Source organism: Microtus ochrogaster, linkage group LG4, assembly GCF_000317375.1.
Source record: "Microtus ochrogaster isolate Prairie Vole_2 linkage group LG4, MicOch1.0, whole genome shotgun sequence".
Taxonomy (NCBI): Eukaryota; Metazoa; Chordata; class Mammalia; order Rodentia; family Cricetidae; genus Microtus; species Microtus ochrogaster.
In genome coordinates this window covers 13,933,861-13,959,883 of record NC_022030.1, presented here as the reverse complement: position 1 = coordinate 13,959,883, position 26,023 = coordinate 13,933,861, and the positions used below count along the sequence as shown (strand labels likewise).

Genomic DNA, 26,023 nt, shown 5'->3' with positions numbered 1-26,023 from the left:
TAAACACAAAGATGAGAGCTGGACATGGAACTGTACACCTGCAATCCCAGCCCCTGGGTGGCAGAACTAGAAATAACCACTGCCAATATAAGGTCGGCCTGATCAACACAGTGAATTCCAGGCCTGCCAGGGCTCCCTGGGAAGCCCCTGCCTCAGAAACAATCACTCAGTAACATAGGTGACAGGTAACTGCTAAGGAATGAGTAAAGTTAGTTAAAATTCTTCCACTGCCATTACCATGCCTGCAGAAATGACCACAACACAATCACTAGTCTCATTTACACTGTAGTAACTTGAAATGTTTCTTAAATCTTTCAACCAGATTTTTTTTGAAAAGTCATTAAAATGAGAGACCACTTCATTAAAATATTCCAACAGAACAATTTATATCTTCCATCTAATGGGGGAAGATATTTACCAAAAATACAAAGAAAAATCAACATATTTAAGTTCTTTTTCCCCCTCCAGTAAACTTTAGACACTACTCAAAAATTTGAATTCCCATCTGTGTAGTTAACCAGGTTTAAAAAAAAAACGCTAGATTCTTATAAAATGGGGATTTTGAGGATTAAAACGGACTCTTTAGCCGGGCGTTGGTGGCGCGTGCCTTTAATCCCAGCACTCGGGAGTCAGAGGCAGGCGGATCTCTGTGAGTACGAGGCCAGCCTGTTCTACAGAGCTAGTTCCAGGACAGGAACCAAAAAGCTACGGAGAAACCCTGTCTGGGGGAGGGGGGGAGGAACGGACTCTTTAGCCCCTTCATAATATGAGAACACTGGTGAATACATAAAAATATCAAAATCTGAAGGGGATAAACTATTGCAAACAAATTCTAAGAAAGAAATGGAGACAGACCTTGTTATCCTTTAAAAAAAAACTTTCTTCTTTTTTAATCTACCTCATCCATAAAAATTACTTGGATAATTCAATATTTGACAAAATAATGGAGTTTTCTTTTTTTTATAAGATAAGGAAATTCGCATTGCATGAGAAGGAGGGAATCTCATACCTCTAGTGTGTGGCACTTTCCACGAATTCTATTACAGAGAAGTTGGTAGCTCTCCAGCACCATGTTGAACTCCGATGTCAACTCCTGGCCACCAGAGGGCACCTTGGTGGCCAGCAGCTGGATGCTGTCCTTCAGAATCTTCACCCTCACCTCCTTCTGCAGCACGTCCTCTTTCGCCCTCTGTCCCCAGAAAAAGGCAACTTGAAACACGGCTCTCTTCTTAAATAATAATAATTGATGCAAAATTAAAACACCCAAATTCTTCTATCGGCCTGAGCAGAACGTTATTTAGCAAATGATATAGCCTGAGTTTCTCTGAAGGAAGGATGCTAAATATAAAATCTCACTCCTCTGGGTTCCAATGTGCATGTCCCGTTCCCACAACATTTTCATTTGGTAGCACCCGAGTTCACAGGCAAGCTATCTTCAACAGGGCTTACTGACAAAAAAGAGTTTCAAATTCTGGGTTCAGAGTAAGGCTCTAAATGAACTCATTTTAACTGACCACTGGAGGTCTGAACACATTAAACTGAAATAAATAAGCACCCTCAAAAACGGCAGGATACTATGGCACAGGCATCCATTAAAAATGTTCCACAAATCCTTGTTTGAAAAAAAAAAAAAAACCACTTTATCCTCCTAGAACATAGGTATATCCATCCTTCCGATAATGAACAGCACATCAAAGATGATGACGTTCCACTGGACAACCTGATCCAGAAATAGCTGCCTCCTGGCTTTCTCTCTGTGCTCAAGGTGCTTGATCTCATATGCAAGAAAATCCACCTGCAGCAGCAGCCTTCTGCGGTCCCTCTTAGCTGGCTTTACTGCTTAATGGATTCCAGCTTCCCCAGGGTGTGGGGAACATAATTAAGTGTAGTCGCTTTTAAATTCCTAATGGCTATTTTGAAGAATAAAAATAAACAGAGTGCTGCCCAATCAAAGATTTTAATCTCATCTTTCCCAGCTCTTAACTGTAATGACTTTTAAGAACAGCACCAAACTACAATTCCAACCGTGTAAGAGATAAACGCGGTAGTTATGCTTTATATGGTAGACTACCTTTAAAATATTGCCTATACTAAAAATATAAAAAAAAATCAAAAAGAGCTACATTAAAAAAAATAGTGCAGTGCCTTACACAGCTTAAGTAAGTCTCTTTTTATGTGTACTGACTCAGAGAGAACAGGCATGAGTGTCGCATAAAACCTCTTTTTTAAAAGTTATCTGCATAGAAAACGTTGCCCTAGACAGACTTTCGGGAGAGTTAGCTGTGAGGTAATATACAATGTTACTTGACATTTTGGAAAAAGAAGGGTAAGTCTTGTTGGAAGAGTAGTGGAGGGAATGTGGGACTGAGGCCCAGTTCTTTCATTATATAAGAACAACTACTGCCACAGGAACAGAAGTTTCTGGAACCATAGCCTGACTTCAACTTATCCTCACCTTATCTTCTTTGTATACCCCCTGCCTCTTACTCTAAAGACACTCTGAGGTTCCAGTGTGGCCCCGAAACTGACTCTATAACCCCGGCTTCCTGCTCTAAAAATGTTTTGGGGTTTCCGTGTGCCCCCAACATTGACTCTATAGCCCTGCCTCCTGCTCAGAGGGCATTCTGGGGTTCTCGTGAATCCCCAGCACTGACTGAAATCAGATGCAGTAGAACCAGGAGGACCTCCAAACTAAGTGTTGAAGAAGTCTCTTTTGTTCCTTACCAAAAATTATGCTTCCAGGAAACAGTGATAGAAGCTGTATGCCCCTGTGACTATAATTAACATCCCCAAATATACACTGAGAAAATACTAAAATGGTAAATTTATATTCTAGGTGTTAGTACGATAAAAAAGAAAAATTACAGTTTCTCTGCACAGCCCTTCTTGGATAGTCTGAAGTCCTGGGTGGCTCCCTAAGGCTGTATCCTGCATGCCTGTCCCCAGGGACCGCATGGCATCAACTCTGGGGTGGATTTGAACCAGTGGATTGGCATCAGCCTCCTTTCCCAACTGGAACCACCACACCTGCTCTCCTGCTCATCTCATTCTTCTGAACTGAAAATCGTACTGTGAGCAGACTGGTCTATGTGGTTCTGTGCGGTACCATTGGGCAGGCTGGTTAGCATAAAGAGGCACTGGGCAGGGTAGAGGGCCTCACCTTCATTTCCTCCACAGCGCTTTCCAGTTCCTCCGGGGATTTGTACTCAAAGTCCCTCTCCAGGTACTCCTCCTCAGCCTGAGCCATCCACTCCTGCATCTCGGCCAAGTCCTTTTTCAGGTTCGTGGCTTTTTCCTGACTATCAGACAACTTACTTTTTTGAATAGCAATCTGGAAAGGAAAAGCCATTGTGCTCAGTAACTAGATTTTAACACACTAACGGCCAAGTTCTACCCTTTAATATTTAAAGACACTGCAATAAATTTCCAGTTTTATGTTTTAATATTCAAGTAAAACTTCTTAGACATCCTGTGCTGATGCTATGGAATGTAAGAAATTATGAAAATACAATAAGTTCTAGGTAAGATTTTCGACGTGAACCGAGCCTGAAAATAAATATCTTCTGGAACTCTGAAAACAGGGCTCACAGCTGGTGTTTGTTCTCCCCGGGACCCTGCTCAGCACCTTCCAGCACAGGGAAAGCTTGGCAGCAGGGAGGTGGCTTCTGCTTCCATTCCAGCTTGATTTATGACCCTTTAATTCCACGTGTAGGAAATTAACCTGAAGCAATAAAAACATACACACCAGCTGATTTTATTGCAACACTGTTTATTATCTAAAAAAAGAAAAACAGGAAGCAGAATTCCCACTGTGTCCTCACATCTTAAAATAAGGGTGGAGCTGAGCATGGTTGCATATTCTTTTAATCCCAGCACTTGCGAAGCAGAAGCAGGTGCATCTCTGTGAATCAGGGGCCAGCCTTGTCTACATAAAGAAGCCTGCTCTCAAAAATAAAGAGAAAATTGGGAGTGAGGAGAACTATTATAAAAGGTGTCCATAAGATATTATCCTATAAAACGCTGTGGTTAGGAAGAAAAAGAGACAGGCTAGAGAGATGGCTCAGCAGTTAAGAACACTGGCAGCTCTTCTAGAGGATGTGGGTTCAATTCCCCGCACCCACATGGCAGCTCACAACTGTCTGTAACATTAACTCTAGTTCCAGGGGATCTGACACTCTACGCACAACACACATACAGACGGACAAAGTACTAAGGCACATAAAATAAATTTGAAGAAAGTGGAAGATATGTTTGAAAATAGCTATTTAGCTGAATCTGGTTCAGTAACTTTGTGAGTTTCCTCAGAGAAGTCTGGGAATATTCTCAAAGTCCCTCCCACTAACCACAAACTGACTCAGCTGGAAGAGCTGATCCTGTAGCACAGGAATAGTAGTACAACCTCTCCCTGACACGTCCAACCGCCGGCTCGAATTACATGTCACTGTGGAGGCCACCTCACCAGGGCTGTGTGATAGCAACCAGAAGCCAGGACAGGAACAAGAGTGTGGGTTAAGGAACACTTAGTGGCTTTCCTGTACCCTCCCTCCAAACGGGCGCATAGGTCTGAAAATAGACAGGCAACTTTTGTGCAGGGCCCACCTCCCCTCCATGCTGTTGCCCTCTATCAAGAAGCCAGGCAGCGCTGCTCCCACAATGGATGGTCAGCACTCTCTTACGCAGTTCTTACTAAAACTATGGACCTATAGTGTGTGTGTGTGTGTGTGTGTGTGTGTGTGTGTGTGTGTGTGTGTGTGTGTGTAATATAACCACATAAATGGAGAAGACTTTGGGCCCACTTCCAGAAGGTTTTTTTGTATTCTCTGAATAGCAGTCAGTTCTAACATTTTAATAGGACCATAGAAACGTTGGAAATAAACCCACAAAATCATACCTATACACTCTGTAGTTTAGCACAGTAATAACTTCTTTCATGATAACATAGGTGCGACACATTTCTATGTATTTTTTTTTTTGGTTTGGCATGCTTTTTTTTTTTTAGACTTATTTCTTTTTATTTTGTATGAAGGCGTGTTTTGCCTGTAGGTACACCTGTGTGGCATGTGTGTCCCCATGGAAACCAGAAGAGGGCATCAAGAGCCTCTGGAACTGGAGTTACAGACTGTTATCAGCTATCGTGTCAGTGCTGGTGATGGAACCAGGGTCCTCTGCCAGAGCTGGAAGTGCTTTTACTGCTGAACTATTTCTCCAGCCCCAGACATACCTATTTTTGCTAACTACAATAAAACTACATTTAATATTTTTACTAGTGACTGATATAGATTGTCTAGAACTGATCTAACTAAGTCACCATTCGTACAACATGTAGCTCCTCCTTGCTGAAGACTCCTAAGTTTTCTGCCCATGTTTCACATCAAATAGGATGCACAGCAGATTTCTGTAATGAATGAGTGAGCAAACGGGTGAGGATGAATGGGGAGAGATGATGGATGGGTGGATATATATGACAGATAATAGATAATGACGACAGATGACGGATGGATGGACATGATGAAGGATGAAGGGTAGATGGATGAACAGATGGATACAGGGAGATAGGGGATAAACAGATGGATGGAAGCCAGAGCTGCTTGTTCCTCAATGTCACTTAAGAACCACATCCTCTGTTTACTTAGACAAAACCCCAGCCACTTACAGATTATGAAGCAGATACAGAAATACAGATTTGGCTAGTGTATTCAGTAATTTTATAAAGAGATTACTTTCTTAAGTTTGGTAACGGTATTTTGACTTTGTAATAATAGACTGTACTATAACATAGGATAATTTCAATTTCTTATCTAAAGCACGTTTTCACAGGTGAAGAGAAAATGTAATATAACACTAGCTATTGACAAATATTAGAATCAGCCCATGGGTGATTCCTCACTTCAATTTTTCTCCACATTTAAACATGTTCAGAATGAAAAAGTTGGACCAAAACAGAAAAAAAAAAAACCATCAAGTGATGTCACCATAAGATTTACCAATAGAAACGATAGTCCAAAAGCATTGTATCAAGAAAAATGCAATAGTTCCGGCATGCTCTGAGGAACATGATTGAATTTCTCATTTTCTCCTCTTTTTTTTCACGACTGTCATTCACTCAGCTACATCTACACCACCATTAGTTTTGCAAGGTGTCCGAGAAGGCAGAGGCAACCTGCTGGGTGCCTTCACAACACTGACAAGCTCTCCTTACAAGGGGCAGTAAGCAGACATCCCTTGGAAGTGGTCCTCAGTCCCTACTCCTGGAAGCAGGCCTCATTTCCCAACTTACTCAAATTGTTTGCATCACACATTCTAAGGGAAGTTGTTTTCTTCGGCATAAAGCACCCTGTACTATTTCTCACAATTAGGTGATTAAAAAACAAAACAAACTATCCACCTTCCCCAACTCCAGGTCCCACCCTATGTTTTTGGCTCTATTCCCCGAAGAAAGTGATTTCTCAAAACTGGTCATATTCAACCCCTTCCGTACCTCTCATTCCCTCCTCCACTGTCTAGTAACATTTTGTACCCACAACTCCTGGGAATGTACTTTTCTCAGGTAACCTAGTCAAAGTTAAAACTTGATTTTCAACTAGGCTAACCTGGCCCAAGGCCCAAGGCATCACACCCTGGCTCTATTAACTTTTGTTACTCACTTGCTTCTGGTTCCCATGCCCCAAGAGGACTAAAAACTAAAAGGCGAAAATTTTACAAAGAGAAAAAGAATTGCCATTTGCATGTGTGGAATTACCTCGGCCTTGATCCTTCCAAAACGGGACTGACTTTACCTGCCCCCAGAAGTGTCACCTCCTCAGTTCTTACATTCAAATAGAGAGTAATACAACCCAGTGTTAACCCTTTGTCAATCTTTTGAGCTACCCTTGACCATTGCTTTTCCATCATGCATCATCCTCTAGCCAAGCCCTGTCTGTTTCCAAGACAGGGCACACATGGCATGCCTCAAGGGAACTTCTCCTTTTGAGTCTGCAATGACTTAAGTGTTGTCCCTGCTTCCCTACTTAGCTTTCTAAAGCAAACCATCTACCTGAAAGTGGAAGGGACCTTAAAAAGTCTGCCGCATGTCATGTCCCTGCTCAACACTCTCAAACTTGGGCCAGTGAGACAGCTCAGAGGTAAAGGCACTTGCAGCCATGCCTGGTGAACTAAGTTCAATCACCTAGACCCACATACAATGGCAGAAGAGAACTGGTACCCACTAGTTATTCTTAACTTCTACATGCATCCATGGAATATGCACCCACACATTCATACACACATTAATAACAAAGTTAGTAAATGTTAGAAAAGCCTCTCAAACTAGCTGACATCACTCGTAAAATGAAATCCAACATGCTTGCACCATTGAGTGAGTTTTGCCACCTTCCAACTGTGGCTATTCCTACTTTTCGTGTCACTAACTGCATTCATTCACAAGCTGCGGGGCCTTGGGTCCTCAATAAACACACCACACACACACACACACACCACAGCTGACTTTAGGACTGGAAACTCCCCCTACTACATGTTCTGGCCAACCTATTCGAAACAATAGCCACCTTCTCTTACCTCTTGGCTGCCCTCTCCGATAGTTCACCTGCCTCTTAGGAATGCAACCTTCTCAAGAGGAAGGAAAGCCTGGTCATAGCTGTGTCCCCAGGCACCCAAAGAGGCCTGGCCACAGACGCTAATTAACAGAATACTAAGCTGCAGCTGATGAATGAATATCGGCTGCCTAAAAGATTAATAGCTATAATTAGTAGACACCACACTCAAACGTCCTCAAGGCAAGACGAGGATTATAAATGAATGTGTAGAGCTGTATTTAAATAAGAAGGAAAGGTAAGTCCTAAATCCCACTGAACAAGTAATATATACATACGCATATGTATATGCATATATACATACACACATACATACGCATACACATTATATATTATATAAATATGCATATTATGTATATGTACACAGATATATAAACTTGTGTTTGTGTACATGCATATGCGCTCACACACACTCTATGTGTGTTTTTTGTTTTCCTGTAAATGTCCTAGACCACCATCTTTAATTCTACTTTCCCTGGTCAAGAGAAACCAGCTACAGTGAAGGCGAAAAGCTCACCTCTTTGCTGAATTTCTCCAGCTGAGCTTGGTAGTCTGCTACTCGGCCATGGATCCAAGTCTTCACTCCGGTGACTGGACAACTTTGAAGATCAGTCTCTACTTCTCTCATGTTTTTGAGAGATGATTCGATCGTTTCGATTTCATTTGCAAATGTCTAAATATAGGAAGGAAGCCCACGTTGAGTCTACTGCCATGTAAGTGGATATCAGATTCACATCTATCTGCCCTGATCCTGAAGCTACTTCACGGTCATATTGCTTGGCAGTCAGAAGGCTCAGCCACTTAAAAGATACCTCTTTTCGGAAATTTAAGACAGCCACTTGCTAAAAAAAAGATAGATTAGAAATACTTGAATTTCATTGGGAAACACTACTTTTAATTAATTTGGAGCAGTGGTTCTCAATCTGTGGATTGCTATCCCTTTGGGGGTCACATATTGGCTATCCTGCATAGCAGGCTATTTGCATTACGATTTAGAACAGTAGCAAACTTAGCCCAGCTAGGAAGTAGCAATGAAATAATGTTATGGCTGGGGATCACCACAACAAGAAGAGCTGGATTAAAAGGTGGCAGAATTGGGAAGGCTGAGAACCACGGGTTTAGAAACACCCGATGACCTCATCAAACATAAACGGCATGTAATACGACTAGCAGATTTCATTTGTTAGACGTCCTTCTCATAAAGGCCCGTCAGGTGGCATAACGACAGCAGCACACTCGTCGTAATCTCTACATTAAGATCATCGCTGTAACAGAAGGGCAGCTCCCGAGGAAATAAATTGGCTTTTGTTCTCGTCACCAGTTCTATAACCACGGCCGGCCATAAAATGTCAGCTATCTGTCTGTCTTTTATTGGCTATAAGGCCAAAATAAAAGCTTTATGATAAAGGACACTTTATCTAGACTTCATATGCACCATTCTTACAATTTTAATAACCCCAAACGACAAAGAAGAAGAAGAAAATGTTATTTATTTGAATAAGAGTGCCAGACCAGCAGAACTCACAGCACATTGGTCAAGCTGCCGCTGTAGGCCAGCCGCATCTTCTTGAGCAGCCTGCTCTTTCCTTAGGAACTCCTTCACATCACCCGTCCACTTCTCAATGACCTCTGAGTCAGCCTGAATCGAACGCAATAACAGAGGGGGATATTACTCAGTGACATTCAACCCACTGCATCTCAAGATCTACTGCCATCAGGAAAAAAAAATGCAACTTCTCAAAACTTCGATAGCATCATTTTCATTTATTTCATTTCCTTTTTTAAGTCTCCCAACTTGAAAAATAAATCTTTAAAATGACAGCTTAGTAATAATTCCACAAGCCTCAAAACACTCTGGGGTGAACTATGTCTGTTTAAAGGCAAGGGTTATATAGGACTAAGATTCAAATTACAAGAAAAAAAAATAGTACTCTAGTTATAATCAACTGAAAAGAAATCTTTTGTTTTCACCTAACCTAGAGCAATTGTTCTCTAAGGCTAGCTATTGAAGTAGGAGTATATACACAGCCTCATAAAGGAAATATAATCTCCGACTTTTCATTCTTCTGTGAGATGACTCCTTCCTTGAAAACAGAACTAGTCACTGCCTACTCAGATCTTTCAACAGTTCAAAACTAAGAACAAAGAGAAACCCAACATTTCCTGGAAAAAGCAGACTTCAGAGAGCTGTGGCTGTCTGGAAGACAATGCTAGGCCCACTTGAACTTCAATACTGAAGCGAAAGCCGTTTCCACCCAGGCCTCCCTTTCAGTCAGTGGTTAGCCTTGTAAATATCTCTGGAATGTCTCCTTCAACTCTCTTCCGTTCTTTCTTCTTTACTCCTAGAAATAAAATCAACCTGAATGATGAAATTCAAAAGTGGCTACCACGTGTCTCCCTTGTCCTGGTATGATTATACAGTCCTTCTTTAGTGATCTTTCTAGGGCAGTATAACCAGGAAATGCACAAACCATTCTGATCCACAGACTCTAGAAACAATAAAAATCACCTAATATTCCTATAATACTCCAAAACTAACTATTATTATTCTTACAAAGTTGGAATGAGTCATAAAGATGGAACTGACCATCCAGCTGCTAAACTTATAAGACACCACCTAAAATGGGTTTGGATTTTTCCCAATGTGTCTTTGTTCCATGCTTCTTTTGTGTTAAACTTGTTTGTTCTTAGATACATCAGCCATAAGATTAAGATTCACCAAAACCCCAATATTCTCAGTAATTACCTCAAGTAATAACCTTCCCCTCTCAAATATTGCTTAATTGATTGTTAATTTAACTATAGGACTTGATCACCATAACTATTAAATTTTTCTTTATTATGTTCACAATATCAGCTGAAAAATAGACCAACAAAAATTCAATAGAATAATTCAAAGTTTAGGTTTTCCAGTCTCCTACCTGCTGCTCTTCCTAACTTTCTTCTACTTGGAAATCTGACAGAGAAATATAATTTTCCATTGGGCACATGGTTTTGACTTGGTTGGTTAGTTGGTTGGTTTAGATTGGGCTTCTTGTTGTGTTTTAGGACTTTGCCAATTAAAATTCATAAACTAGTGACACTGTTTTCCTGAAAATGTGCACGCAGTTCTTTGGGGAACTTTCCTTCTTACAAATGAATTTAAGTTCCTCATAGAGTCTGGGAGACAACTGAGTTCATAAAGTGCTTGCCTGGTAAGGATGGGGACCTGGATTTGATCTGCAGAGAACACTGAAAAAGCACAGCATGGGGAGAAGAGCTTGTTTTCCAAATGCTGGGGAAACAGGTGGATTCCTGAGACCTGCTGGCCAGCTAGAACCACTAGCTGTTTCAAAATTGATCCATAGACAATCACCTAGCGTCTGGTCTCCACACACCCACACACCATCTCATGAGCGTCTTTGTCTGCCTTTCTGTTTTTCTCTCCGTGTGTCTCTCTTTCACAGAGACACACACATACATATTACTAGTAAATTTCTAATTAAAAATGTCTGCAAAAAAATTTAACAATAAGTCCTGGCCTAAGACAATAACCATGAAACTGTAGGAACCTCAAACATCAAAGATTCTCCTTTGGGGTGGCCAAAACTTTACAAACACTGACCATCCCTGCAGAAGCTTCTCGAGCGGGTAACACTCTGGTTCAGGGTCACAGAGAAGGAATGTGGGGTCAAGGACCAGCTTCACACCTTACCTTGTCTCTCCCAAGCTGGAGCTAGAAGCCTTTTAAAGCTTGGAAACTGGGCCCAGGAGCCTGAGACTGACTCCACAGTACACAGCAACCCCTCACACTTGACAACAGTACATTCCTGGCATTCCTCTCTCTCTGCTCCCCCCCCCCCCCCCCCCCCCCCCCCGTCAGCTCTGGAATGTCTGCTGATTTTGACGCCATTTAATTTCTACCCCAAGACCAACGGAAAGCAGCTGTGGAAGAAGAATTAGTGCAGTAATTTAAAGAAAAGGGCTTCCTACTTTGCTCAGTTCTGAGGCATTCCAGAGCCTGTAGCAAACACTACCTGGGGTTTCAACAGATACCAAAAGCCTGCTCAAAAGACTGTCAAAACAGTGCTGTGTCACAGAGATGAGGGCAAAGAATGAAACCACCCCATCAGCTTATCTGAACTCCTGTCCCTAAATCCAATTGCCTCCAGACTGAATAAAAATGATGGCTGGGTCAATATTTTAATCATTATATCAGGTTTATGTTCTCTAGGCAAGTTAAATGAGCTAAACACTCATTTAACTTTAAATAAGGATGTTATTCTTCCTTATTTTTATTCTGAAATACTTCCAAAATAATAATTTTAAAGCCTGTTTCTTCACTGGCAGAGTCCCCAGCATGTACTTCCTGCCGTCTTAGGCGGAACACATCGGTTTGCTGAGTGAGTTTGAGCAACTGAAGGAAGAAGAATGAGCAGACAGATGTGCAGACATTAGGGATGAGTGGGTGTTAGACTAACCGGTCCAAGCTCACTCGAGAGGGGGCAGTGGGTCCGACATACCTACTGAGCCATTCATTCAGATCCCTGCCATTCATATCCTCCTGCAAGTCCTCTTACTTGTTGGGCACCCTACAGAGTCCTGTCTTCAAAGAGCTCATTCTCTGGAAGGAAGGAGCAACACAGAGTTCTAAGCATGATAAAGCCCCCCAGGGTGCAGATGGGAGGACACAGTACAACGCAGGAAGTGTGAGTGATCTTCAGGCTGTGCTTTGGCGCTGAGCAACACTGAAGACTACTAGTAGAGTTTGTTCTTAGAGAATCAGCCAAGGGGAGGCAACATGCACACTGTGCCAGCAGGGGCATGACATGTCTAGAAGAAGGCAGCGGTCCACAGTGGTCCTTAGGGACCCATAATACTCTGCCAGCCTGATGTTGCTCACACTGGGGACAGAGACACGCTACACAGGAAGGAGCAGGGACTAAGTGATAAGGATGAAGATTTTACTCCGGTGAAGATGACCGGACCCCGCAGAAGTCTCTGGCATCGGTGGGAAGACGAATTTCTAAGGTGAGAGATGAGAAGAGGAAGTGGAATGAACGAGTGAAGGAATTGCTGGGCAGGAGGTTGTGTCAGGGCCTGCGCATGGAGGGAAGAGCTGCAGGCAGTATCCGCAGACCCAGGAGGCACACTAGGCTTTGTGTGCACTTGGGGACAGGCTGGGAATGCTCCAGATAAATTCCACACTGTAGGGTCTTGAGTACGAGACAGGACATGATACAAAATATATCACAGTCCCAGTAATAGCTAAGATATTACTGCTGGGGATGAGAGAGTAAAAGGAGCTGAGAGAAACGAGCCCCCTTGGATTTTATTTTGTCCTCATGATTCATAAGAAAATCCTATCAGTAAAATCAATAACAAAAAAAAATGCCTGTTTCATGTTTTTAAAAATGTCTTGCTGCCGGGATCGGAATGATGGTTTGTAAAACTACAAATGACCATTTCTGTTGTCAAGCACAGCAGAACAGAAGAATTTCAGCCCACATCTGTGCTCAGCACTCTGAAAGAGCATAGCGGTCTCTCTTTAGCCTGGACAAAAGGAATTAGCGGTGAAGACAAGGGAAATAACACCAAATGCCAAGAAAATAAGAGGCAACTATGACAAACCAGAGAATTCCTCTTACAAACATCTCAGGGCTGAAGAGAGAAAGATAACATGTGGATAAAAAGCAGATTGCAAACATTAACTCGACCTCTAGAGGTGCTCTATTCGTGAAAGGCTTTTCTCTGGGGACTGGGCTTCATTCTCTAGGCCTTGCACTCTATTCGCCATTGGACAGTCCATATAAACTGGCAACAGGGCAACTCCACGGCACGGTTAAAGGAGGGTTTTTATGGAGCAGAGACAGTTTAAAGATCGGAGATTTGGGGATCATTTGTTTGGTGGGAGAAGTTGCTAAGATCTGTGAGCATTCAGAAACCTATGTATCATCCATGGCTACTAACTGAGCGGTACTGAGGCCCTCTGCAGTAAGACATGGAGTCTCTGAGATTGAGGAGGAGGAAATTAGAAAAGGAGGGGAAAGGGTCAAAAGCAGGAACTCATCCAGAAGGAGGATTCCACTAAGCTCCAGGGGGTGCTGAGAGTATCTGGGAAGTCAGAGGAGAGACAAGCAGCTGAAGAGGCAGGTGGACTCCAGAATCTGAGTGGACTATGGTGTGCTACAGAAGTCAGCAGAAACAAACGATCCTTGTCTTAGCAGAGTCAAACCAGCAGTTTGCTTTGGGTTAGAAGAGGCCCAGCCCCTTAGAAAAGGGGAGACAAAGTGAAAGAGTGGAGGGAGGAAACAGAGAGAGGAAGAGAAAGAATGGACCAAAACCAAAACAAACAAACAAAAAGCCTAGCTGAAATAGCAGTGTTGTAAGGAAAATGAGTGGTGGCGGAAGGGAAGCTCCTGAGTTAGAGGAAGTTTAGAGTAGGGAGGGAGGTGAGAAGGGCTAGGATGCTAGGATGCTAGGATGCTAGCATGGACTCTGAAGTGCACAGCAGGTGCTTGTGATGCTGAGCAAGCCTGGAGGCCAGCACGCACTTTGCTATGCTAATAGGTACCACAGATAGACATCTGTCCCTTCTGCCTTTTGGAATTTGGGGTAATGGAATTTCTTTTGGATCTGACAGTGTTCCTCACCAGGATCTACTGTAATGATTTCTATAATATGGAAAAAAATACAGATTCAAATTAGTAGTATGTATGAACTGTGTGTACATTAAAATCCTACATGGATTCACTGTAAATATAGCTGTCACTAGGACAGGAAATAGAAATGAGAACTAAGAATATCATTGTTAGTGAGTATTTCTATATTGTTGAATATCTGCCAACAGCAATCTTCACACATTATATATATATGATTTAAAATGCATTTTAAAAAACAGAAATTTCTGATTTTTACCATCCATGGTAGTGTCCACAGTACATAAGGAAGCCCAGTCTCAAGAAAATTAATTTATTAATCGAATTAAGCTGAACAAACAATTCCACTACTTTATCCCTAAAAAAGCCCATAAATTGGCAGTAAACCTAATAGCTGCTGGGGCTCATTGCTTGAAAGAATGAAGCTTAGGGGGGCGGGGGAGGGGGCTTGAGAGATGGCTCAGAGGTTTAGAGCACTGACTGCTCTTCCAGAGGTCCTGAGTTCAATTCCCAGCAACCACATGGTGGCTCACAGCCCTCTTCTGGCATGCAAGCATATATGGAAGGAACATAATAAATAAATCTTAAAAAAAAAAAAAAGAATGAAGCTTCCAAGACTAAAACATCCATCAGGACACGGGAAAAGGAAAAGGCTGCCCTGTGAGCAACTATTTACTCCAGTTGCCTTGCAACTCTGTGGGGACACTTCGAAGTCTTCCCACAAGGATTAATGAGCAACTCCTTTGAAGCCACCAAGTGAGTGTCTTTAGAATTAAAGTCATGCATGTGTTTGCTTAACAAAGTCGTACAATTAAAGAATGACTACAAACAACTGTCAGCAAGCTTGCTGCTAACCCACCAAAGAAGAAAAAAAGTAATAGGACATTAAACTCTGCTACTCTAATATCAAATTTTTTAATAGAGAGACCCATGTATTTGATGGGGAGTATCTTTAATATTTCTACTTAGTATCATTAACACAATCTCAAACTGACCACTAAAAAACACTTATAATTGCAATATTTGCTATGGGACAACAGTCTGTACCCTGTCACTTGTATTTTAAATAAACGTTGATTGGCCAGTAGCCAGGCCAGAAGTATAGGCAGGGCAACCAAGCAAAAAGAAGAGGCAGGGCAACAAGAATTCTGGGAAGAGGAAAAAGTTAGTCTGCAGTTGTGACCCAGCCACAGAGGAAGGCAGACACAGAGCAAGCAAGATGGACTACCTCACTGAAAAAGGTAACAAGCTAACACAGACAAGAACTATGGGCTAATATAACTTATAAGAGTTAAAAAGAAGCCTGAGCTCATGGGCCAGCCAGTTTATAATTAATGAAGGCCTCTATGTATTTATTTGAGACTAAATGGCTGTGGGACCTCGTGGGACAGACTACCCAGCCAACAAATATTAGCAAAAACAATGAAATAAATTCTAAAACTGGATTATGCTAAGCCCAAGACTCTCTTCTGTGTTTAAGAAGCAATTTTATTCTCTTCAAATTCCAAATCACACAATCCTCATTAGTTTTAATATCAACTTGACACAGACAAGCATTAGAGATTCTTGACTGAGGGACAGGGCAGATCAAACTGGCCTGTGGGCATGTCTGGGAGGAATAGCTATGATGGTTATTTGACTTAGATGTAAGAGGGTGATTCTTTAGGCAGGTGATCTAGGGCTGTATATAAGAAGCCTGGTAAGCATACCTCCAAGAGCAAGCCAGGAAGCCGGGTTCCTGTATGGTTTCTGCTTTAAGTTTCTTCTTGAGATCCTGCCCTTAACAATAGACTGTGACCAGAAGTACAACCCTCTCCCCTCAGCTACTTCAGTCAGTGTGTTTTAGCCCAGCCACAGGAAAGAAACTAGAGCACAAACATTTAACTGACCCTAAAACAAACTTCTCAGGCATCACTCGTGAAGTCCCCCAACTCTAGCTAAGATTTAAGTTTGAAGGATAGAAACAGATCACATAGCATGGCTCAACCTGGAACCACTTACACTTGGGACTAAGTGCTTCTGCTTCTATGAGGGTCAACCTGTGTACCATAAAACAGAGAACTGCATCCATCCTGGCTTCCACCCCTCCAATGTCACCTGCCTACCCCACCCCTACGCCATGGCTTTGACATCCAAAACTGTCTTTAGACTAACACATGGCTTAGAGCTAAGGGGAGGAGGGAGAGATCACTATTGGTTGTGAATCATCAATAAGTCACTATGGGAACATCATCAAAAATTTTTGCAGTCACAGACAAGTATAAGTCTCACTTACACCACTGGAAAATGTACACATTCTGTGAGCACAGCAGAAGGTTGGAAAAGTTACTCACTTGTAGTAGAAATACTAAAGTTGTGAAGCAGAGTGCTTCCTTAGCATGATAAGACCCTGATTTTAATCCCTACCCTGGTTTAAAGAGCAGATTCAGTAGCACACAACTGTAACTTCAGCCCTTGAGAAGTGAAACTGAAGGATCAGAAGTTCAAGATCATCCTTGACTATATAGCAAGTTTTAGGCCACTCTAGGATATGGAGACCTCCCCCAACGTCCCCTACTCCGTTCTCTGCTACCTACTAGGTGAACTTCTTCCACTCCGAAGAAGTATAGTCACTGCTATACTTTGATCGCTGGTTCCTATGCCACATAGAACCCCAAGCTGCAACTCTATTTTAATCATTATTAAGCCATGTATTCATCAAGGTCTAGCTCACCTCTACCAAGTAGCATCCTTTACAAAACAAAAGAAAAGCACGTGTCTACCGGCATATTAAAAGTATGCCTTTGATAAGCAACTTGTAAATCCCAACTTGAGCATATAATGAATGTGGGACCAGAAAAAAAATGCCAACTATTCAGAAAGAAGACATTCCAGGTTTACATGATGATCACTGTGTGCCCTGAAACAAGCTCAAACTCCTCTTGGCCTCTTGACTTACCTCAAAGTCTCTGAGTCTGGGCATGATTTCCTCAAGCAAATGTAAATCTCTGGAAACCTTGGCCTTTACTTTACTCCATCTCCCCTGGACATCATCAAATTTTTGTTTAAACTTTTTTCCCACGTCAGGAAGCACATTTTTCTCCAAAATCTTTGTTTCTTCTGAAAGTTTATGCAATGTAGGTTTGTGATTCTCAAGAACTTCATCAAGGGCCTAAAAAAGTTTCCCAAGATTAGAACTGTACACAAGAATATACCAATGTGCATCTTGTACAAATGTAGTGATATGATATATATTGATGCACACACACACACACACACACACACACACACACAATGCAACACACAATGCACACACAGTGAAAAATGGGGAGGAAAGGGATCTTACTCAAAAAAACAATAAAAAAAAGTCAATCAGAAAAGTCAGATTTCGGGCTGGAGAGATGGCTCAGAGGTTAAGAGCACTGGCTGCTCTTCCAGAGGTCCTGAGTTCAATTCCTCAGCAACCACATGGTGGCTCACAACCATCTGTACTGAGATCTGGTGCCCTCCTCTGGTGTGCGGGCATACATCGAGGCAGATTGTTGTATACATAATAAATAAATAAATCTTTAAAAAAAAAAGAAAAGTCAGATTTCTCTTCATGAGTTTGGTAAGGATGGCATAATTTATTCCGTATATTAGGAAAAAAAACACCTAGAACAGAACACATAGTGTGCCAAGAACCCAAGGTCAAGCATTGGTCTCTTTTATCAACTACAATGTCATAGAGACTTTACACCACTAAGAAAGAAGCAGAAAAGCAAATTAATCAACAAAAAACTCAGAATCAAATTTAAGCTTGGCATCGTGGCTTATAACTGCCAGCCTCAGCACTAGTGAGGCTGAGGCAGGGGGACTGCATTCAGTTAGGCCAGGTAACTATAGAATGAAACCCTGCCTCAAAAAGAAGAAAAAAAAGTCAGTCCAACCTCATTTTAGTTAGGAAAGGTATTTAGCAGATTATGAACAGTTTCAGAATATTATGTGACCTATAAGAAAATACATTTCCCCTAGTAATATTTAAGACCATATCGCTTATGGACCTCAGATAAATTGTTTTGGGTAATTAAGCTTCAAATTATAAATTCTTAGGCCTGGAGAAAGGTTCAACAGATAAAGACACACAAGGCTGAGGACCTCAATTTTCTCCCTGGAACTCAAGGTGAAAGAGAAAACCGAGTCTCCACAATTGTCCTCCAGGCTCAGTAACACCAACCCTCACAATAATATTATTATTAAATAGTAAACAATTTTTTGGTTTTTTGAGACAGGGTTTCTCTGTAGCCTTGGAGACTGTCCTGGAGCTCTCTCTGTTGTCCAGGCTGGCCTCAAATTTACAGAGATCCACCTGTCTCTGCCTCCCTAGTGCTGGGATTAAAGGCATGCACCACCACCGCCAGGGAACAAAAACATTATTATAAATCTGCCATTTTTATAATAAAATTTTAATAATTTGTAAAGACTTAATCAAAAATGGTTATTTTTTTAATCATTGAAAAAAACCACTTCAAATACCTACCAAGAACCATCAGACAGAGAGTTCTCACAAACGGCTTACCTTTTTCTCTTGCAGAGCCTGCTCCACCATTGTGAGATCATTAAGAGAGTCCAGAGATGTCTGAGCTTTTTTTTCTGACTCACTTAGCATCTCTTTAAGTGTGTTCAATGTGTCCAAGTACACAGGTCCAGGTTGGCTCTTCAGTTCTGATGAGTTAAACACACTTACTCAGGAAAAACAACGTAGAACCTAATCCTGTTACTGTCTGCAGCATTAATCTTTTGTGTATAATAAAAAGATTCCAATGGATAATAAATTAGACCCCACGATTACAATTGAAAAGAATCCCTGTTGGTTAATAAAATAGGTCATCCCTCTGGCATTTCAAACAGACAGGCTGTGGCTTCATTCCTCTGGGGGCCGAGGTTGGAAATATTAACTCGCTATCATTTTTCTTCATTTGATCATGCTGAAATGTCTCGATGAAGCTTGAAGGACAACATTCCTTTTGTCTCCCACAATTTCCCCTTCCCCGACTGCTACACAAAGAATAAAAGGCAGCACAGATCCCTCCACCAGCCCTCCTGAAATCCCATGAATATACACAAACTATATGGGAACCCTACAAACAGGAAGGACCAGGGATGGCTGGCAACAGCCAGTTAGCACAGCCTAGCCATCCACGGCTCTGTCAAAATCCCAAACAATCAGCATTTGTGCAGAGGAGGAAGTGAGGTGGATGTGAAGCCCCAAGAGGTAAAACCAATTAGCAGCATGAGTTAAACTGCCTGCCACTGATCCTTGTCCAGAACCGAAAGCCTGGCGTGCACCAGCCGGCTGAGAAAGGAGTCTTGTCTAGTATTTATGTCACACTGTAAGCTAACTGATTTCCATGAGCGCAATGCATGAAGTCTGAATGCACTATTAACATAAAGGCGCCATGACACATTTGTCTAACACATATGCATTCCTAATGTCAGTGCACAATGTGCAGGAAATACAGTAGAGGTGGCAGTCACAGCACTGAGCACACACAGCCCAGAACAATCCAAAGCAACCGCTGAAGAGAAGAAACACACAACAGGATACACAAGCTTTCAAATCCTTCCCCAACAAAATTTTAATCCAATTTTTCCAATTCCAACTTCTTCGATTTTGCTCAAATTCTGGGAGAGCAAAGAGATTTCTTTTTCAAGGAATGGGCGGTGCTGCAAAAAACCCTAACCACTGGGAGCAAATAGGAATTGGTGATGCTTTTGCTTGGTCTGAACAGGTCCAAGCAAAGTTGTTTCTTCCCAAAAAATCTCCATAAGGGGAGGAGTGCAAACCAAGCACCTAGCATGCACGAAGTCCTGGAGGTCACCACAGCACCACAAAAGGAAAATGAAAATCTTCCAGAAGTCATTACATTCAATTGACACAATTTTCCGGCATGTGATGTTGCCTATTTATAAACAAGTGAGAGCTCAGGAAATAGTCGGGTGGACTGAGACCTCGAGCCGCACAGGTGCAGAGGAAAAAACAGATGCAGAAACTCAGATACGCGGAAAGTTTAAATATTGGGAGTAATTTTTAGATCATGGCAAAGTGAGAGGGGAGACAGGGACACAGAGTGAGAGACAGACAGACAGAGAGACGCACAGAGACAGAGAGAAGACGTGACTGCAGCTCAAAGCTGGGGCTTACCGTTCTCGAGTTGCTGCTGGCATTCCTCTAAAGCCTTCTGCACGGCCTGGTAGTGACTCCGAAGGTCATCAAAACCCTGTTGGACAAAACCTGGGACAGAGGGCTGAGACTTCAGGGCTGAACAGCTTGCACGCAGTGTCTCAATTCTGGGGTGAAGGCCAAGGAGATCTGTCAGTTCCCTCTAAAGGAGAGAAAATACGGTCACTTCACTCCGTGAAGATGAACATCCCCAGAGAAAGCTATAGAGAAAATGAACACGGAGCTCACGATACAAGATCCATTCTCTCCTACACTCTGCTCTCTCCTCTGATTGTAAAATCTTTTGCCTTTTACAAGATACAGCTCCTTGGGCTACAGACAGCTCGGTGGGTGTAAGCACTTGCTATGCAATCCTGCAGACCTGAGTTTGGATCCCCAGCACCCATGTAAATATGTGGGTATTGCCTTGTGTTACAACCCTTGTGTTAGGGGAGAAGAGAACAGCTGGAGCTTACTAGACAGCAGGTTCATGAGAGACCGCATCTCAGAGGAATAAGGGAAAGTGTGGTAGGGCAGGATCCCTAACGTCCTCTGTTGTCTTCTGGTTTTCACAAGCAGAGATGGGCACTCATGTGTGCAAACACACACGTCTTTCACCACACACACTGAATGACATACCCTCTTTACATATGAAGACTCAGCATAAAAAGGTTCTATGCCAAAAGCTATTTGGTCCCCTACCTGGTAGGAATCCTTTAAGCTTGGCAAGGGCTGCTGGTGTGATTCGGAAAAGGGTGTGTCCCTCAGCCACTCTTCCTTTGCCTTGATGGTCTTTTCGAGGGTATCAAGCTGCTTAAAATAAGCATTTATATCATCCTGGAGCTGGATCTTCCTTCCCAGATCTTCCAGCTGCTGAGATAGCAACTTCCACTCTGATGAAACCCTCTCCAGAACATCGTTTATTTCCTCAGTTGAGAGACCCTCTACAGAAACAGAAAAGTCCAAGTACATCAAGCAGACACTTCATCTAGCAATACCAAGGTTGTTTAGAAACGGTCTACACACCCTAGTGCAGTGAAAGACGCGGCAACATACAATGGACATTCCCTTAGGTCCCTTCTAACGGAACTAAAACTCGCAATGATGCGCTTATAAATGATTGGATGTCCTTTAATTCCCTGACCTAAGGGGAGTAGGAAGCACTGAAAGAGCTGCTCAAGAGTGGCGTGACTATCTCACAGAGCAACAGCCAGTTCCTCTCCCATAGAAATCCATGTTTCCATCCGTGACACCCTAACACTCTAATAGCCTCTAATCTGCTGTGGCAAATAGACTAAGACTCCTGAATTTGTTCAGAGCTAGAAAACAAAGCAGACAGCTAGCAAAACTCAGAGCTCGCTCAAGTCTATGGTGACAAAAGATTAGAGCCACTGGCACATGCAGGAATACGAAACCAGGACCCATGCTCAAGGAGCATCAACAAGCCGACTGAACATGCTAAACATATAAATAAACATGAAAAATGTCAAAATAATGACAAAGGCAGCTACTCTGGAGAAACATCTCAAAAATGCTATATCATTCGTATTACATTAATCTCATAAGTTTTTACATTTATCCACTTATTTTGTATTGGGCTACCCACATGCCAAGGCATGACCATGGAGGGCAGAGGCCCATCTGCTAGAATTGGTTCTTTCTTTCCACCATGTGGTTTCCAGGAAAGGAACTCAGTTTACCCACTGAGCTATCCTTTTAGCCATGGAAACTCTTAAATTATTTTCTCAAATTTTAGAATGGTACACAGTGATTTTAGAAATGGCTTTTTTTTTTGTAATCTGTGGGTTTCTTTTTTTTTTTTGCTTTGAACTCTTTTTTTTGTTTTTTTTTTAAATTTATTTATTTATTAAGGATTTCTGCCTCCTCCCCGCCACCACCTCCCATTTTCCTTCCCCCTCCCCCGATCAAGTCCCCTTCCCTCATCAGCTGGAACGATAGGTCTTTCCATATCTTTTCTGTTGCTATAAATACCATCAAATCTTTTTAAAATGAGTGAGAAGATATAAGAAAGCGGCAAGAGGATCTTTCTATTTGGCAGACATCTGTACTGAAAAGACAGATTCAGCATCTTCAGGATGTGAGTAGGAGGGCAGTAAATGAGTCCTCTTTATAAACACATATGATCAAAATCCACAGTAATGAAAACGCAGCTTAAAAGGGAAATGTCATGGGAAACAAGAAGTCACTCCGGTTTCGTGTTTCCCCAACAATGTGGAGAAAGCTGTGTGTCACACTACGTCCCCTAGAAGTCAGAAACACAAACATGCATGCCGTGGATGAAAGTACCACCCACGTCGGCTGCTGAAGTGCACTTCCGCCATCAAGCTGGTAACAGAACAATAAACCTAAGTGAGGCATCCACACCACAGCCCTTGGGCATGTCTCACTGTTACAGAGTCATGGACTAGAAAAATCACCATTTTTCTTGACAACTGTGTGACCGATGGTGATGAAAGCTGTGTTTTAGCGTGGCTACTTCTCTTCTGGTAGATGCAAGCAGAGGAACATCAGCCACTGCTGGTTTTGTTTGGGGGGTTTTGTTTTGGTTTGGTTTGGTTTACTTTGGTTTGGTTTTTGTTTGTTTATTTGATTGGTTGGTTGGTTGGGGTACTTTGGATTTTTTGGCAGTTGTTTGAGTGCTATATACCTACGTGTGTGAGCAGACATGTGTGTGTGTGTGCGCGCGCGCCCATCAACACAAGCACACATGCTCATACACATGAAAGCATGTTCACATGAAGGCTTCTGGAAGGGTCTTTCTTCATCATTCTCTACCTTTCATATTGAAATAAGGTGTCCTGAGCTCAGAACTCATCCATTGGGTTGGTATAGCTAGCCAGCATGATCTAAGGACCCCTGTCTCTGCCTCCAGAGTGCTGGGTTGGCTGCTAAACAACAGCATGTATGGGTGGGTTCAGGGGATCCAAACTCCAGGGCTAACACTTTTAAGGAAAGTACTTTAGCCATTGAGCCATCTCCCCCACCCTAGCCCCTTGATTTTTATGTCAGGGCAAGTGATATCAAACCAGAAAGAAAAGTAAGCAGGGAAATAATGTTTCTGAGAGGAAAATTAGCACCGTTCCTCTAAAAGCCGATGAGAGACCATCACTGCGGCACTAGGGTAGCTGAAGATATCTCCCCTATGTGATGAGACATGAGACCCTTTTTCAAAATAATTATAGTGACAATAAGGGTTTGGAGGGATGGTAGTTAAAAACACTCAATGATCCTGCAGAGGATCCAGGCTCGGCTTCAACACCCATATGATGGCTCACAACAGACTATAAGTCAAGTTCTAAGGAACCCATCTCCCTCTTCTAGCCTCAGTAAGTTCTGGGCACACACAGGGAGAAAATACATTCATGCTGGACAACACTCAGACACATAAATAAAATAAATCATAAAAATTTAATGCAAAAGCAGTAGTAACAAAACAACTCATGTATACAAGCAAAAGGAAAAAGTTAACGATTTAAAACTACTGGTTTAAAGATTTTGTCTAACTAATCTACAACATCGTGTCGTGGTTGTTTAACTTTGACCGAGGCAGAAGCAGACACAAAATCTTACAAAGATAGGCAAAGGGATCCCATAGCTCCCTGGGCAGAAGCTAGACATCATATAACGTGCTATTAAACCCTGCTAAAACTGATAATGAATGTTCGTAAATTCCTCCTGTAAGCATCCCTTCTGTTTCCTACTTTCCTGTAATCACAAATGTGAGGGAAGGGACTCTGGACTCCCCAAATGATGCTCCTGGAGTCTCCTTGCTGCCGTCAGCAAGAGGACTGTCAGTAAACTAGACAAGCAGCGGCCCTCACGCCAGCCTCGGCTGCATGGAAAGCTCCACAAGTGTCTAAGGAGAGTCCATGACAGTCATGGTTGCAGCAGAACCCCAGATCCTGAAGGTGTAGCACCAACCCAACCCCAAGAGCTTCAATCTTTGCATTAACATTTTGTTAGTACACCCTTCGGCGAACACTAAATATAACACTGCAACCATTTCCAAACAGGCCAGAGCCCAGTGGCCCCCAAAGCAATGCTGGGGACAATTATGGGGACAATATTATACTTGGCATAAATGAAAAACTTTAAATTGGGGGTTTGCTGTGATTGGTACAAATACCCTTTCTCTGGATGCATGAGTGGACTGTTTGGCTCACTGAGTGAGCTAGCTGGTCTGTTTTCCCTGGTGTTGCATGCAACATTAGGCCCAAGCAAAGGCTTCTCCGGAGTGTTTTTTTGTTTGTTTGTTTGTTTGTTTTTGCCAACTTTCAGACAGATGGGTTGAACAAGTGCCAGGAAGACAGAAGCAACAGATACTGTGGAGGTGACACCAGTGAGATCAAAGCAGTCAGATCTGAAACAGGGAAGTAGTAGGGGAAGGGGCCAGACTGGTCACCAAATAGCTTTCGAAAAGGCAGGGTAGACCACTTGGCTGGTGTATGCAAAGCCCTTTTCACAACCCCTAGTATGGAGGTGTGGTTAAGGGAAGGAGTTGGGAAAGGGGGAGGGGGAAACTGGGGAAAAGAAGGAAGGATGGAGGGAGAAAACACAGAACTGAGCAGTCCTGGGAAGCTAACCCTCAAAAGAAGCAAGGAAGTCATCTGCTTGACACCTAAAGAAGAGATAGACCAGCGCAATTGGCAGAACAAGTTGCCAAAATGACAGAGAAGCCAGCTGTATATACAGCTGCAAAATAGGCAGGGCCTCTACTGACAGGCACGGAAGGGCGGAGTTAGCCAGGTCCTAAGACTCCTCCACAACACCAACCACAGACAAAGCCACAAGTAGCAACTGAGCTGTGTGAAAGAACAGACAGGGCAGGCACAAGAGAGGGTGGAGAGTTGAGTCTGGAGAGAGATAGAAGGTGGTAGAAAGCCTGAAAAGAAACTGCGAGCTATCGTCCCCAGAACAGATTCAGAAAGCTGCCAAGTCTTTAGAGCCAAGAGTCTCAGCCACTATGGGCACAGAAGCCATAACACTGGCCACTGCCAAAAGCTGAGGACTTCCTAGAACTTGTGCCCACTGACAAGGTACAAAGCCAGCCACTTTCTAGGGCTGAAGAGTCCCCACTTCCTAGTCTACACACAAGATAACAACTCTATGCTTGTAGAAGAACCCCACTGTGGGAAGCCTGCCCAAGAGCTTTTACACTAGCGGGCACTACCCACTATTGGTCCTGCCTGCTGAAGCCAGGCACTGCTGTCCTGTGAAGAGATGCGAGAGCTGCCTGCAGGAGACTAACACGCCCTGTGCTTATCCATGAATTACACGCACACGGAGCGAAGATCCCCGCCAGCTGACTGGCAGCATGAGTATTTTTAGAACAAGGAGCAGGTGCACAGGAAATGTGGCGGTTGGTGCCCTCCCTATAAGGTTCTCAAGAAGGGAGGTTCTGCAGTAAGTCCAGCCAGTCCGACCAGTCCTTTCATATGCGCTAGGGTTGGCATGGACTCACTACAGTAGCTGAACATGTAACCTTCACTGGAGTGAAAAATCCCACCCCCCTGTCTTTTTTTTTAGTTTTTCAAGACAGGGTTTCTCTGTAGCTTTGGAGCCTGTCCTGGCACTAGCTCTTGTAGACCAGACTG

The 26,023-nt window shown here is 42.7% G+C and overlaps 1 protein-coding gene across 4 annotated transcripts in view; it reads right to left on the bottom strand.

Annotated features, from left to right (window-relative positions):
* Nucleotides 1-26,023, bottom strand: part of Utrn (utrophin) — a 521,838-nt gene that overhangs the window by 329,173 nt on the left and 166,642 nt on the right. For all 4 annotated transcript variants that reach the window (XM_013351419.2, XM_026786362.1, XM_026786363.1 and 1 more), the window contains 8 exons: nucleotides 21,111-21,352; nucleotides 20,391-20,571; nucleotides 18,765-18,910; nucleotides 17,166-17,378; nucleotides 9,115-9,228; nucleotides 8,107-8,262; nucleotides 3,161-3,331; nucleotides 1,010-1,189 (listed from right to left, as the gene is read on the bottom strand). In XM_013351419.2, coding sequence (XP_013206873.1) covers nucleotides 1,010-1,189; nucleotides 3,161-3,331; nucleotides 8,107-8,262; nucleotides 9,115-9,228; nucleotides 17,166-17,378; nucleotides 18,765-18,910; nucleotides 20,391-20,571; nucleotides 21,111-21,352 — 1,403 coding nt within the window. The remainder of the gene's footprint in view (nucleotides 1-1,009; nucleotides 1,190-3,160; nucleotides 3,332-8,106; nucleotides 8,263-9,114; nucleotides 9,229-17,165; nucleotides 17,379-18,764; nucleotides 18,911-20,390; nucleotides 20,572-21,110; nucleotides 21,353-26,023) is intronic.